Here is a 14,512-nt window from a genome sequence, read left to right as displayed (position 1 = left end):
CAGTAAAGAATGCCATAAACCCAAACGTATCCACAAAAGATAATTAAAAAGTCATTGGTATGCTTGTTTGGTGAAAAAAAAAAAAAAAAACTTAACTGTGAAGATATGGGGTGCAAGTGAGACTTTTTAGACACTGAATGCCTAGAAACAGGAAGGCATCTTTACAATATACAAAGACGGGTTAGTGATGGGAGGAAGGTGGGCTTTAGAAAATATTATTACTCGTCTCAGAAATGATCATACAGGTCTTAATTATTCATTACATAAAATAGGGAAACATTCTACTGGAAAATGCGTATACTGTCACCAGCCAGAAACTGATGAACACATTCTACAACACTACAACAGTACAACACCCAGAGAGAGCACCTTTTTCAGACACTTCACAAGGCAGACCACCACACCTTTTCACTGTCAGGGCTTATTATTAAATTTCTAAGAGAAATTAAGGATTTAAGTTTTATTTATTTTTATTTTTTGTTTTTTCTGCATTTATCTCTCGTTCATACTCCTGTCCAGTTAGTGGCGGTAATGCACCTTAAAGTTAGTTTGCCAACCGCCAATAGACCAACGAAGAAGAAGAAATTTAAGAAGAAGAAGACGCAAGCCGCCAAAATCGAAAGGTTTTCTGCTGAGGAGAGAAGGTAAACAAGCCGCTCGTTCTGTGGTGTTGTAGGAATTCGCTTTAATTTGTGCATAATTTATACCCTTAACTGAAAATGGACCCAACTGCACGGTTCTTTACCAAACTGAGAAAGCTGGCGGTGACTCTCGAGTCAGAAACGGCCAAGCTTCAGCACACCTTTGAAAACCGCAACAACGACGATGACAGCGGTGAGTGACACACCGACAACAACCAGCCCTGTTGTTCGGCCCCTGTTAATCATGTGTGAATCATTCAGCCGGTTTTAATATGTCAATACGGGTTCCTTTCTTATTTCAGAAACCACAGCTAAAGCCATGCGAGCATACCACGAACTTAACGGTGACGTCGGGACCCTGAAGGTAACCGTTACGGCGATGGAAACTGTAACGTTACACCAACTCTGTTTATGAATCTGATATTTTAAGGCAGCTTCGTTTAACGGCACAATGAAACACACATTCCCAGCAGCCACTTGAATCGGATAACCAAGCACTAGTGTGCAATGTGTTAAGGTCACTTAAGTTATATGGTTTCTATTTTTCTTTCATGTTGGTGGCAGTTGCTGGAATCAAACTGACTTTTATTAATTGCGGGGCTATTGTGTATTCGTGTCTCTTTGTAAATTCTGCAGGTAGTTAACTTTGATTTTGATTTCACCAACTGTCATGTCAACGGATGGTCATTAAAAAAGAAACCAAATAACTTAATATAGATAACGTTATATAGCTACACTGACATCGTTTTAATATTTTGGATTTGTTTTCACATTTGATGAAAAATAATAATAATCTGATTCATAGTAAAAAAAGAAATTATTAAGATGAAAACATTCAGCAGTACTAAGTGGCAACAAATAAAATGTACATTATTTATGAATGATTAATTTCCTCATTAAGACTCAAGTATTTCTAATGTAATATATTTTACAGTCGGTTTGTAACACACTGTCTTTATAGCACATTATTTTACCACATATAACTATAGATCTGTGGGCCTATTAACTTTTAAAAGAGTAGTGATGGACTCTGGTCTGTCCTCTATACAGGGGCAGATCCAGGGGCAGATTGCTCAGCAGAAAGTACAGGCGAATGAGGTAAGTAACTTCATTAAGGCCTGTAGAGTGACGGAGCAGAGGCTCGCTAAGGACATCCACACACTGAAGGAACACTGGGAAAAATATGGTTACCAAGCTCCCCGAGACAACCAGAGAACAACCAGTAAGTAATCACTGTAGCTGTGTTGGTAGGAGTCAAACATAGTTTTATAATACTGTATGTTTATGAACTTATTGATCTTTACATATTGATATGTACTGCAGTGCAAGGTGTTGAAGTTTCTATACCGTTTTTAACCGCTCACTAAAGGAAACAACATGCACTCAAAATGTGTTTTTGTTGTGACTTTCTCTTACACAGAGGCCAAAGGTCAGGAGTCAGAAACTGAAGATGGGGAAACTGAAGATGAAGTAGCAGATGAGAATGAAACTAAGTCAGCGAGAGGAGAGGGGGGAAGCCAGGAGGAGGCTGGAGGTAATCGCTTCACATCGCCTCAGACAGCGGGACCGCCGCCCTTTATTGACTTGCTGCAAACGCCGCAGCTCTCCGACTTCGGTCTGTCTGAGATGCAGCTGAAGAGAACTCTGGCTGGGTGCTCTGAACTGCCCCCTATGCCTGAAATGAGCCTCCCTCTCCCTTCCCTCAACCCGCCCGCACCACCCCCCATGCCCTTAACCCCCAAATGTGCCCTGCGGATGGATGACGATGAGCTACAGACACCTCAGATGTCTGACTTTGGCATTTCAGAGCACACAATGTGTCTGAACAACGACTTCACTATGGAGCTGCTCCGGAAGAATGTTGAAAAACCCCAAAGGTAGAGCATAATGAGCATTACATAATGTTTATAGTATATGACCTCTACCGGCAATGCACATGATTTGCAGCAGTACTGCTAGAGATCTTTTAAGTCAATAGTCACTGCGCTTATTACTGCTTTATCAGGTGTCCTCTTCTTCGACAGACCACCACAAGACATGCCTCTACCACCAGCAAACGCTCTAATGGACAGTTTGCACACAAAAGGTATGAATCTCTTAGAGCTTCCTCATCTCCTGAAAATTTAAGCCTTAGCTTCCATCTTTAATTGACCTTTTACCTTTTTATTTTTTTTTATTTTATTTTTTTTTGTCTGTGGAAATTTACAATAAAGCCACCATCCTAGTTGCAAAAAAAATAAGAGAAAGCCCCGAAATGAAACCTGTTTTGCTGTCCCCTTATATCACATTGTTCTTATATCGGCTGCAGCACAGGACTTGGAGTCCCCAGAGACACCTGTGTTTTGCACCCCGGGGTTCAAGATCAAAAAGACAAACCGGCACAGCTCCCCACTTGCGCAAAGCAATGGTGACCCAGAATCCCCCGATCGCCTTAAAAACCTGCCCACCACCCCCGAGATCCCAGCATTTAAAACCCCTTACGTGAACCGACTTGTCAGCAACAAAAAGGTATAAAGCATGCGGGTGTGTGAGATTCAAAGCTGAACACAACAACTTTCAGCTCAAGAGTTTTTGCATGTGTTCACAGAGTGCACGGCAGCCTGAGCCTATCAACATGCAAGCTGATGAGGAAACCAAGACTTCAACACATCGTAACGTTGGAGCAACCGGCTCCAAACGCCCATGGGAATACAATATGCCAGACATATCCATCATGGGTGTGGAGGACAATCAGATGCCAGAGATGCCAAACCTGGAGTCTGATTTGGGAAATTCTTTACAAACTGTAATGTTTTTTTTTTTTTTCAAATTCACCGCTGTATCCCAATTTGTTTTTGAAAGATTAGTAAAAAACATCCTTGTGATTGAAGGCTGGTAATTCATTTCTATTTGGTTTGAGGGTTGTGGTAACTTCTTACCTTACAGCCTGACAAATCACATGCTCAGTGTGGTTAAATGCGGTTTACAGATACAATATTTAATATGAGCCATGCTGACTTATTGGCATGTTTTCACGGTTTATTAAGAAGGTTGTTACTCCTTTTCAGTGAAAAGGTACCTCAAATCAATTGCATTACACTCATGATACAATGGAAATAATAATGATGGTAACTTGGTATATTGCAAGACAGACCTCTACTGACATCATATTTACGTTGTACTTTACTGGAAAATATAGCCCTGGAATGGCAAAATAACCACGGATTTCCTTCAGTTTCACAAACTGTTTATAGATGACTAAGATAACAAAGTGCTTGGAACAACAACTCAAATTGATAAAATTCAATCAGTTTTTCTAAGTATTGCTAAGTGTTACATCAATATTCTGTTTACTTAATACAGTGAAATAAGGATTTTGTATTAAAATATGAACTTGGGCCTCTTTGTTTAATGCTTGCCTTCCTTTTAACCTGTCTACCTCCAGAGAAGTGCAAAAATGCTCAAAACTATGGAGCCCATTGTCCACAACCTGGAGCTGGATGGACCCACCCAGGAATTCAGCTTGGGGACACCTCGCATCAGGATGGACTACCAAGAGCCCATCACCCCAGAGATGCCAGACCTCAGCTCTGTTACACAGGACATCTGTAAAGTAAGTCCTGTTTATTCTTCACTGATTTAACTATAGACATTTGCTGAACAACAAGTTTTAGATTTAGATTGACTTCCCAGTAGGGATGCACCAATACCACTTTAAAAAAAAAAAAAAAAGTACTTACTCGCTGATATCGAGTACCGATACAAGTACTTACTGTAATAATCCCTCTGGGGTCTGAGGGTGTTTTCCAGACACACAAGTGATTTTGGCCTGCTCTGATATTGTGCCGTGTCTTTTTTCCTATTCACAGCTTAGTGCCCATGGGCTGGGCATTTCCCTGAGCTAGAGTCAGTAAAACAAATCATATAATTCCTGCAATTAAAATACTTTAGAAGTTTAGAAAGAATGAACGGCATTTATGTGCATATTAAGTAGCCATGTGGTTTTACCGCTCCAGAGGAGAGGATGGTTGGTTTACCCAACTGCTAAGTTTACAAGATTTTGTCCAAATTTAAAGAGTCGTGGCTATATAACTATATAAACAGTTAGACTACAAACAGGTTTCGTTTTAGCTTGTTTGTAAAAAAATCCAAAATAATCGCTATTTGCAGAGTAGTGCTCTGGTTGTTAAAACAGCCCTGTGTAAAGACCGCATCATGCAGACAGAACAGATTTGAAATTTCGCTTTCTTCAGTGAAAGAAAGTTCAGCTGATTGTAGACATTGACACTGCTACTCCAAATAAAAATATCAGTGGTGAAGCTTACAGGCAACAGGCTGCTGATGTGCTTATTCACAAAGTCATTGAGCTTTGGAAACGTGGTTTCTGTGAATCTCATACCTCAGCTCGAGTACACTGAGAAGGCGTCGAAACCCAGTATTATTAACGACTGACAATGGCTAGTCGTCAAGTGCAATCATGTATTGGGTAAGGGCCTCTGTTATTTTACAGCCAAAAGTCTCCAAACGGATGGCATTGCTCCTCTTTCGCTGCCTATACCTGCTTGACGGAGAATATAATGTCACGTTGCCATGAGGTGGTATCTGTTGTGGAAGTATTGGAGTAATTTTATTACAATTACGAGTACACAGGTTCGGACCGATACCTGATACTGGCATTGGTATCGGTGCATCCCTACTTCCCAGCCTGTATGGTTAAAAACAACAACAACTTGAACAGACCTCAAATTTGTTTGACATATGATCCAGAACATCAAAACCAAATTTATAATGTGTCAAATTCAACTTTTCTGCCATACTCTTCATGCTTTCCTTTTTCACTCATGATTTTCCCCTTTTCGGTTTAAAGCTTGTGTCCCAGGCTCAGTTAAAGAAGACTGCCACGGCGGTTGTGCACCCAAGTATCAGGCCAGAAAACCGGTAAAGTAACTCAGAAAACCATTTACCTCTATCCGGAGATTGATTCACTTTGAAGAAATGCTTAGGATAAGGATGGCAATACCTTTACTAAGAATCCCCTACTAAAGTTGCAGACCAGACCAAATCAGACTGCTGCTGAGTAGAAGAAAAGACTATTAAATGTAGTATTGTTTGTATATTCCTATAATATATCAGGTATTTTTGAGGTGATCAGTTTTGTCTTGTCTGTTTTTTAATTGTGATTGATGTTTATTTCCTTCAGTTTTGTTGCCATCCTGGTATCATTCATGCCTGTGCTTTTCTTTCAAATCAAGATTGTAATTGTAACATGTCCCCTTTTCAGAGCTGTGAGTCTGTCTGCGGTGTCGGAGAGCGAGTTCCAGAGTTTACCCAGGTACATGAGGCAGATGACTCTGTCCAACCTCAACCTGGTGGTCCAAAAAATCAACAAATTCACGGCAGAGAGTCAAGGTCAGTGCTGTAGTACACTTACTGTATGTTATTGTTTAAAAATCTTGTTTAAGTGTTTACAACTTGGATTATTTATAAAAAAAAAAAAACATTATTTTTGTTTTTATAACCACTTCCAGCTATTAAATACTCCAGAAACACAGTAAATGAATAAAACTCCCAACACACAGTCCGTTATCCGCTCACATGCTTTCAGCTTTTCATGACTTTGTTCTACATCTGCATTCAAAACAAAGATGCTTACAACACACTGAGCCTCTGTTGTTTCTCTTCCTTTCATTAAATGTTAAATGTTCTTTTGGCAAATTATATAATTCAGATTTTTATTTGTAAGGAAGCTCTGGGTGAAGCTAAAAACAGATATTTTTAAATTTATAATCCGTTTTATTGTATTTAAGTAGCTGTGACATTCATTTTTGGTCATATTGCCCAGCTTTGTTTGTTTGACATGTTAAAAAATGTTGTCCACGTTCGCTGTATTCATGGGCTAAATGTCAAAACATCCAAGTTCAGTAGCAAAGTTACAACTGGACCTAGTTGCAGTAGCGGGCATAAACCACATCAACTGGATCAATACACTCTACTATTACAACTGATCATGAACCACCTGGCTACAACCTTTTAACCTTGTGTTGCTCCCTAGCACTATTTGACCACAAAAGCTGGAAATGCAGAGTGTGATGTAACGGACCGCTTGTAAAGGCTCAAGTGGCAAGGTTATTTCACCTTGAGAGTTGATTTACATCGAACAACCACAGTGTAATTCCAGAAGAATGCATGTGGTATATTCAACTGTCATTTGTCAGTTGTATTTTCCCCCCAAATGGTTCATGCTATAATTAATACCATGTATGTTAACAGAGTGACTAACAGTGGGTGCTTTCAGACTGCAAGTGGTGGCCGCCGCTTGAAGAAAAACTGTAATATTAAATAAAAGGGAAAAGATTAAATGAGTGACTACAAATCAGAAAAAGATGAGACACTGTAAACAAGAGTTACACAAAAGGTCTTTACAATGAATTAGTACAGTAGTAAGACAAACTAGATTCATAAGCCAATACCAGACATAAACAATGTATCACAAGTGAAAGAACTTGAGAGGTACAACAGTGTAATTAATCTAGCAAAAATACATTGAGTCTGCAAAAGTAAAATACACAACAGCTTGCTCAAAAGTAATTTAACCGTTAACCTAGCTCAGGTTACCTAGAATGTTGTATTTGCAAGGCATTATCATACTGGCTAGCTAAGTCTGCACCAAACTGATTGCAGATATATCATTTGTTATTAAACTAATTCATTTAATGTATTATCTCAAACTTCAAACTGTCAAAAAATAGCTATAATCAATGGAGTACTGACAGATAATGGTCCCAACGAGGGCATTTGGATGGTCACAGAGCTGTTGAACTGCTTTGAAATTGTGCCAGCTGCTGTTGCCACTAGCAGACTGTTCAACTGAAACCAAGTGTTGGTGGCAGAACAGTCAATTTGATTGTTTCTTCTCCCATTTTATTCAGTTAAATAGTATGTTACATTATGTAAAACCTTACCTTATGTTGTTCAAAACCGAGTAAGGACAACACAAATACCAAAACAAGGTTATTCCTCCAGTTTAAGTACATTAAACAAATCAGAGAGCCAGATATAGCTAAAGTTTGGAAAAAGGAAAACATGGGACGAAGAGCACTTTTTGTACTTTGCTGCTGTCTGATGCTTCTAATGGGTTGCTGTTCTGTGTTGCCCTCTGCAGGAGAACAGACAGAGTTTCTGATGGAGGAGCTGAGAGGGATTTGCTTAGTTGGAAATAAGACCCCTGTATACGTCCTTTGTCTGACAGAGCTCAATAGGCTGAAGCATACGTTAGGAGACGGGAACAACTCTGCGTACAAACTGTGCACACACAACTAAAAGTGGCTTGGATACATTACACTTTGTCCAATTGGGAGCCCAAATGAAATGTCATCCGGACTCACAAGAACCTGCTTGCATCCATCTTATTTTTTTATTTTCTTTATTATAAAATGTGATTATTTTTGTGAAATCATTTACATCATCACTTTGTTACAGACCTGAGCTTGATAAAAGAGGCAGATGAATATTACTTAAGTAAATTTGTGTGTGTGTCTGTCTGTCTACGTTTTTATAGTCATAACACACATTTAATCACCGATACATTTTATGCACACATTTACACACTGTTCCGAACACTATTGTAACATGTAAATTATTCATAAAGTTAATTGTAGAAGCGTCTCTGAAACTATTGTTGGCGAGGTGAATTGGTAATGGGGGACTGTCTCGTCCAATTCTGTATTGTCCTTTTGTTTAAATTTGAAAATAAATGATTTTATTGTGCCACTTCCTCTTTGAATTAAGTCACTCAGTTCACTCATGGAAAGTGATTTTAGTGGCTGCCATACATTTATGAAGCTGTTCTCTTTTCCTTTTATTTTGGCAGTGAATCTTTCCATGGGAAGTACTTTATATAATTATTAGGGCTGTCAAACGATAAACATTTTTTTTAATTGCGCGATAAAACCTTTAATGACTACTATTGCAATTTCCCCTGGGTCAAACCACAGATTGAGTGACTGGACTATGTCTTTTCAGTCCAGCTGCGACTTGTTGTCTTTCTTTAGCTCGCCTTATTTGACTCCTGTAACCATACAAGTTAGTACTTTTGGCGATTTCCATGACATTTGGATTGATTTACCATGATGTTAACAATTAGCCAATTTGTTTACCCTAGGATGGCGAAGGCATGGGAACGGCATGACCCGCCCTACTCTCCCTCTGATTAGCTAGCACTCGCTGCCTGCTCTGCTTGGGTTGGTTAGGTTTAGGAGGCTGTTAAGGTAAGCCAATCAAAGGCAGAGTATGTCGGGACATAACTTCGCCATCCTGAAAAAAAAAAAAAACTGCCTTGGCAACTGTTTACTGTCTTATATATTAATACATCCATGTTTTTAAAAGCGGTTCATGCCGCCCGGCAGTTATCGCCAGAAATTCAGCACTGGGAACTCTGGGTTGCAGAGGCAGCACCGCGTGAGTAAAGATCGCATTTCAGTGACGTCGCCCAAAGATGGACCAATTAGATCGGCGAATGCAAACGACAGTTTACAGTTTTTTTTTTTTCTCCCCAGCCTCTAGGCAGCCACCATTTTGGGAGTCAAAACACCCAACAAACAGCGGTGCACACCTCCACGCTTCTCTCGTGGCCTTACTATGGTTCACACATGTGTGGTGGCAGGCTGTAGGAACAGAAGGACGCCGGGCACCACCTTATCTTTCTACCGTTTCCCCCGGGACCCCGAGAGAAAGCAGCGCTGGATAGCTGCTGTGAACCGAGAGGGCTGGGTGCCAAACGACGGCAGTCGGCTGTGTAGTACTCACTTCCTCTCAGGTACGAATGCAGTCACAACACGGAAAAAAAGTAGTTTATCCCACTGTTTGTCAGATGCATGCCGCTGGAATTCCACATGGAAAACTATCTGCTGATAGATGCAGAATGTAATTATTTTCTAAACTATTAAGTTCTGTTCATTATCGAATTACATTGTCAATTATTTTTTTTTAGTTACCAATCAATCAATCAATCGTCTTAAAATGACTAAGGCTAAAACCTCAAAGAAATCCGTTCCAATGATGTTTAACAGGAAATCGAAACTAGTAGTGTGCTTTAAATATTACGATGAACTAATATTCAAACTTGAACTAAATGTATTGCAAAATATCAGGCTAAATATGAAACCACTAACTTATCTCAATGACCTGTGCCAGTTTTTGATTTATCTGATCAATTCATTAGGACAAGAGGCTGTAATGTATTTTTAGTAATAGTTCAAATAAGAGTGGGAAAACTGTACGTTTTTTTCACTTATTATTCATTTCATAATTTGCCTGTTATGGTGGCTGTACGTTTTAGTTTGCCATGCTGTTGTTGATTTAAAAGTTAGAAAATGAACTATATATTGTTTTTTTATGTTAATTTTTGCCTCAATTTGGTACATCAAGATGTATTTATTACACAGACTGTTTCTTAACAAATTAATTAAGAAAAAGTTAGATACGGTTACAACATACATATTGACATTTCATATATGTAAAATCACACTTGTATAGTAACTGTATGATAGTAGCTATAGTATACTAACTGAGCGATTTTCCAACCAAACAGGCCCTATATTGTCCCACCCACAAGAAACCTCAGTAGACCGATCCTAAACCTAAAAATATGTTGCTCTTTCAGCTGTTATCAAGCTGCTTACTTTTTAAGGTGGGATAATGTACCACCTCAAGTAGGAGGGAAAACATGGCTGCTTGTCCTCAAACTCTCCTGACTAAAGTAGACTGTTAGGGAAGTGCCATAAACGGACAACAAACAGACAATTCCTTTTTTTTTTTTTTCTTCAGTTTTTTTTCTAGATCTATCACCACCTTCCCATTTACTACATCCTTTTCCACATGCAGGTAAACAGGTGAAGAATCCACGTTCGCCAGATTATGTTCCTTCTGTGTTCACATCAGATCCCTTATCCCCAGAGATGAAGGAGCAAGGTGCCTTGGAGATCCCGGACAAGCAGGAAGCCCGCGTGGAGGCGGCTAACGCCTTGTTGTTCCTGCAGGGCCAGGGAAGGTCTGTGGTGGCGGAGTGGGGCCAGGAAGAGCATCCTGAGGAGAGGGAGCAGAAGGCCGCTGTGGAGGAAAGTGCGTCTTCTTCCCTCAGCACTGATGAAGACGATGATGATGACGACGACGATGAATCTATGAGTGACAGCAAGAAAGGAAAGTTTGCTCATACGTGTGATGCAGCAGGTAACTTTGACGACGTCCTGAAAGCCCTGAAAAAGGAGAACCAGACCCTCAGGGAGTCTGTGGACAAAATGTCCCTCTCTGAGAACTCCTTGAGGAACGATGCAGAGAAAGTCAAGTTTTACACTGGCCTGCCCAACTACTTTGTTCTGGAGACGGTCATGTGGCTGCTGGCACCTCACATGGACGGGATGAAAACCGCAAAGCTCTCGAAGTTCCAGCAGCTGCTGCTGACACTGATGCGACTCCGCCTGGATCTACGCAACCAGGACCTGGCTTACCGCTTTGGTGTTAAAGTCGGCACAGTAACCAGAACAGTGCACCAGATGGTCAACATCATGTCCTCCACTCTGGTGCCGACGGCTGTTTTCTGGCCCTCTAGAGCCGAGCTCCGGAAAAATCTGCCGGCAGCTCTGCGCACCTCCCACCCTGACTGCGCTGTCATCATAGACTGCTTCATAGTGCCTTTTGAGGAGCCGGTTTCCCGGGGCAACCAGCAGCAGAGGGTGGTGCCAAGCTCTCAAGGGGTAGGGACAAGTTCTAATGTGTTAAAGTATCTCATTGGTGTGGCTCCACAAGGCGTTGTCACCTTCGTCTCTAGGGGTGTGCTGGGAAACGTCAGTGACAAGAGCCTGGCTGAGGGCTGTGGATTTCTCTGCAAGCTTCTCCCAGGCGATGTCGTATTGGCGAGTCGCAGTCTCAACATTGCCGATTCTGTGGCCGCCCGAGGAGCCCTGTTTACAATTGCTGGCAGCTACCAAGGGGAGGCGCACGGGAGCTCGGCGGGCTCGCCACTGGCTAATACTTCCTCTGAGACAGTGAGTGTGCAGAGGCATGTGGAGAGGGTGATCTCCATGGTGAAGCAGAGGTACGCCATGCTCACAGGCCCCGTCGAGAGCCCCTTCACCACGGTCTCTGAGCGCACGTCGAACCTTTCAACCTTTGATAAGATTGTGCAAGTTGCTTGTGCCTTAAACAACCTGTGCATCTCTGCTGCTCCACTAGAGTGATTCATACAGAAATGCCTAGTGCTCCTTAAAGTTGTTGTCCGTAAGATTTGAGTTAGGTTGTTTCTAGCAGCAGCTTTGGCGCTAAGATGTAATTGCAGGCAGGTGTCGACTTGTGTGTCGTTGGTAGATTGGCAGCTCTAACCTGCATGATGCCTTCACGTGCTCCAGTCCACACCGATAGCAGTTTAGTCTACGATGAGCTAAGAGCTAATTCATCCATAAAGACACGGGCCGTGTGGGGTAGATGATAGAGCTGGGGAGGCAGCGGCTAGCTAACATGGCTAACTGTGCTAACACCGTCAACAGTGCTAACGCAGCCAGCGGGAATGCTCACCGAGGCTATTGGAGAGGTGCGATGTTTTCCACAGTGAGGCTGTCTTGTCTGCATTAGCACTGTTGCTTGTGTTAGCATGATTAGCCACGTAGCAATAGCAAAAACAAAAACAACCTACTAGCCACTGAGGCAGAATGTGATATAACCTTAACTCATGAAGTGGAGGAAGAGCGGCCAGCACCGCTTTCCCCTTATTCGCCTCACCCGGGGAGGAAAGGGCCGACCGTCCCTTCCGACCCGAGTGCAATGCCTCACATTGCTAAAATATTAGCTGGCACAACATTGCTAACAGTGCTAACCTCTAAACCAACCTGAGCATCAGAATGTGCAGAAAAGAAAAACTCCCGAGGCCATACCAAATTTACGGGGTTGTTGTTGGTGGTGGTGCTGCTGCTTTCTCCAGAAGGTATGGCACGAGCCGGCCTGAAGCCCAGGATAGGGAGTGAGCAGGTTCCGGGATGGCAAGTGTTTGTCCTATCCCCAAAGCTCTCTCCGGATTAGCGGCGTTACCGGCTATCATGTCCTGAATTTTCGACCCGAAAAGCGACTCCGAGAGAGGGTGCAGGTTCAATGCAGGGAGTACAAATCGGGCATCAGGTGTATGTGTCCCACTTGAGCTGCATACAGACCAGCTGCAGTCGATGGAAGAGGTTGACATGTCATCTCAGCCAGCATCAGCTCGGTCCTTTTGTGGGCGAGGGAATTTTTTTTTAATTTATTTATTTTAAATTTGGACTCGAAGTTGAACGGTATTCATTCTGTCTGTTGGTCCGCCATTCTGAGTTAGCTAAGAAATGAAGTGCCCGGCCAACATACAGTTTCTTTGCATCTTTCCGCGTCTTTCCGCGTCGGAAGTTTCAAATTTCCGAGTACAATAAAACGCAGCATCACCAGCACTGCCAAGCTCCACCTGGGCAGGGACAGACCAACCGCTGCTGACCGACGTAAAAAGCGCCACTAACCGCGCTGAATTTGAATTTAGGGCGGGAAAGTCGCCGCAGATACAATACAAGCGCTTTCATCAATGGGTCATAAGCTCAATCACCATTGTTTTTAACTCCCTTTTTGATAGATACTTTCTAGACTAACTAGGTGAAAATCTTACGGACAATAACTTTAATGCTGGTCACTTAAGTTCCCTTTACTGCTTTGGACCTTGTCCTCCCACTACATCCCAGTGTCAACACTTATGACTCTAGACTCTAGAAAGTGATTTCATGCCTGTAGGGCTGCAACTAATGATTATTTTCATTGTCAATTAATCCATCGACTATTTTTGGTCAAGAAAATGGTAAAACATGTTTGATCAGTGTTGTCCAAAGCCCAAGATGATGTCCTCAAATGTCTTGTTTAGTCCACAACTCATAGATGTTCAGTTTACTGTTGCAGAGGAGGGAAGAAACTAGAAAACATTCACATTTTAAGAAGCTAGAATCAGATTTTTACTTTAAAGGTGCAATATGTAATATATGTACTGTATTTAATCAATAAATGACCACAATGTGTCATCAGATATTAAGGAAACATGCCAAGTTGAAATACTATGTTTTCTGACAACAATTCTAACGCCATTATTTTCTGCTTTTGAAATCCATGACGGAATGTCTGTTTTGGCCTGTGTGTTGGTATCGACTGCCTATTTTGACAGCCGGGCTGGGTTGCCAGATATACCTGTAAAAACACAAACCCAGCGCACTACAGCTGTAACGTTAGGACAGCCATGGAAGCAGCAAACAAACGGAACGGGATCACCGGAGATAGATTCATTCTACCCACCCTCTTTCTACCCACCCTCTTTCTAAACGGTTGCAAAACCAGAGACGAGGTAAAACCTAAACACGGGTAAATATCGGAGATGCATTTAAAAGATGGAGACAGTTCAGAGCCTAAAAGAACACAGAGTTGACTAATATCCTCCTAAACAGGTAAGCGTTGAGCTTCATTCATTTATATCGCGGCTAACCTAGGGATAGTCATTTTCATTCATTTCAACATTCATTGGCTCGCATAAATTATATAGAGTACTCGAGTTAGTTACTCGCAAAAAACATTTAGACAGCCGGTGAAGTGATCCTGACTGGTGCTAACACCTGTTAGCTAACCGCTAACGTAGGATCCCTGATGTATGCTTCTGTTCAGTGGGCGTAGCCGACAGACAGTGACTGTGCCTTGGGTAAAGACGACGTGAGGTTGCGGTCTTTTTAGCGGCTGTTGCAGTGACATTAAGCCCAGAAAAGGTGGCTGTCAGTCGGGCACAAAGCTCCGCAAGGTCACGGTCTTTTTAGCGGTCGTTGTTACTACAGTTAGTTGATAAAAGGGGGCTT

The 14,512-nt window shown here is 41.8% G+C and overlaps 2 protein-coding genes across 4 annotated transcripts; both read left to right on the top strand.

The window, feature by feature from the left end:
- The first annotated feature begins 578 nt into the window (after nucleotides 1-578).
- ska3 (spindle and kinetochore associated complex subunit 3) lies at nucleotides 579-8,133 on the top strand. The gene is made up of 11 exons (XM_039818562.1): nucleotides 579-834; nucleotides 944-1,005; nucleotides 1,692-1,863; nucleotides 2,062-2,518; nucleotides 2,666-2,727; nucleotides 2,950-3,149; nucleotides 3,229-3,426; nucleotides 4,066-4,233; nucleotides 5,488-5,558; nucleotides 5,902-6,029; nucleotides 7,783-8,133. The coding sequence occupies exons 1-11, from the start codon at nucleotides 720-722 to the stop codon at nucleotides 7,938-7,940; spliced, it is 1,791 nt and encodes a 596-aa protein (XP_039674496.1). The 5' UTR covers nucleotides 579-719; the 3' UTR covers nucleotides 7,941-8,133.
- Nucleotides 8,134-8,866: 733 nt separating this feature from the next.
- LOC120570294 lies at nucleotides 8,867-13,727 on the top strand. 3 transcript variants are annotated; one of them, XM_039818560.1, is made up of 3 exons: nucleotides 8,867-9,077; nucleotides 9,176-9,435; nucleotides 10,560-13,727. In XM_039818560.1, the coding sequence occupies exons 2-3, from the start codon at nucleotides 9,258-9,260 to the stop codon at nucleotides 11,852-11,854; spliced, it is 1,473 nt and encodes a 490-aa protein (XP_039674494.1). In that variant the 5' UTR covers nucleotides 8,867-9,077; nucleotides 9,176-9,257; the 3' UTR covers nucleotides 11,855-13,727. The 3 variants fall into 3 exon arrangements, with proteins under 3 accessions (XP_039674494.1, XP_039674495.1, XP_039674493.1); XM_039818561.1 differs by having other exon boundaries at nucleotides 8,868-9,077; nucleotides 10,575-13,727; XM_039818559.1 differs by having other exon boundaries at nucleotides 8,872-9,077; nucleotides 10,503-13,727.
- The last annotated feature ends 785 nt before the right edge of the window (nucleotides 13,728-14,512 follow it).

This window comes from Perca fluviatilis, chromosome 12, assembly GCF_010015445.1.
Source record: "Perca fluviatilis chromosome 12, GENO_Pfluv_1.0, whole genome shotgun sequence".
In the NCBI taxonomy this organism is placed as follows: domain Eukaryota; kingdom Metazoa; phylum Chordata; class Actinopteri; order Perciformes; family Percidae; genus Perca; species Perca fluviatilis.
Note: the sequence above shows the minus strand (reverse complement) of the source record. Positions and strands in the feature narration are given on the sequence as shown.

Excerpts from the sequence above, each read along its gene's own strand:
- ska3 (XM_039818562.1), top strand. The coding sequence starts at position 720 with ATGGACCCAACTGCACGGTTCTTTACCAAACTGAGAAAGCTGGCGGTG. Across the intron at positions 835-943 it reads CAACAACGACGATGACAGCG|AAACCACAGCTAAAGCCATG; the intron begins GTGAGTGACACA and ends TTCTTATTTCAG. Across the intron at positions 3,150-3,228 it reads GACTTGTCAGCAACAAAAAG|AGTGCACGGCAGCCTGAGCC; the intron begins GTATAAAGCATG and ends ATGTGTTCACAG.
- LOC120570294 (XM_039818559.1), top strand. The coding sequence starts at position 9,258 with ATGGTTCACACATGTGTGGTGGCAGGCTGTAGGAACAGAAGGACGCCG. Across the intron at positions 9,436-10,502 it reads TAGTACTCACTTCCTCTCAG|GTAAACAGGTGAAGAATCCA; the intron begins GTACGAATGCAG and ends TTCCACATGCAG.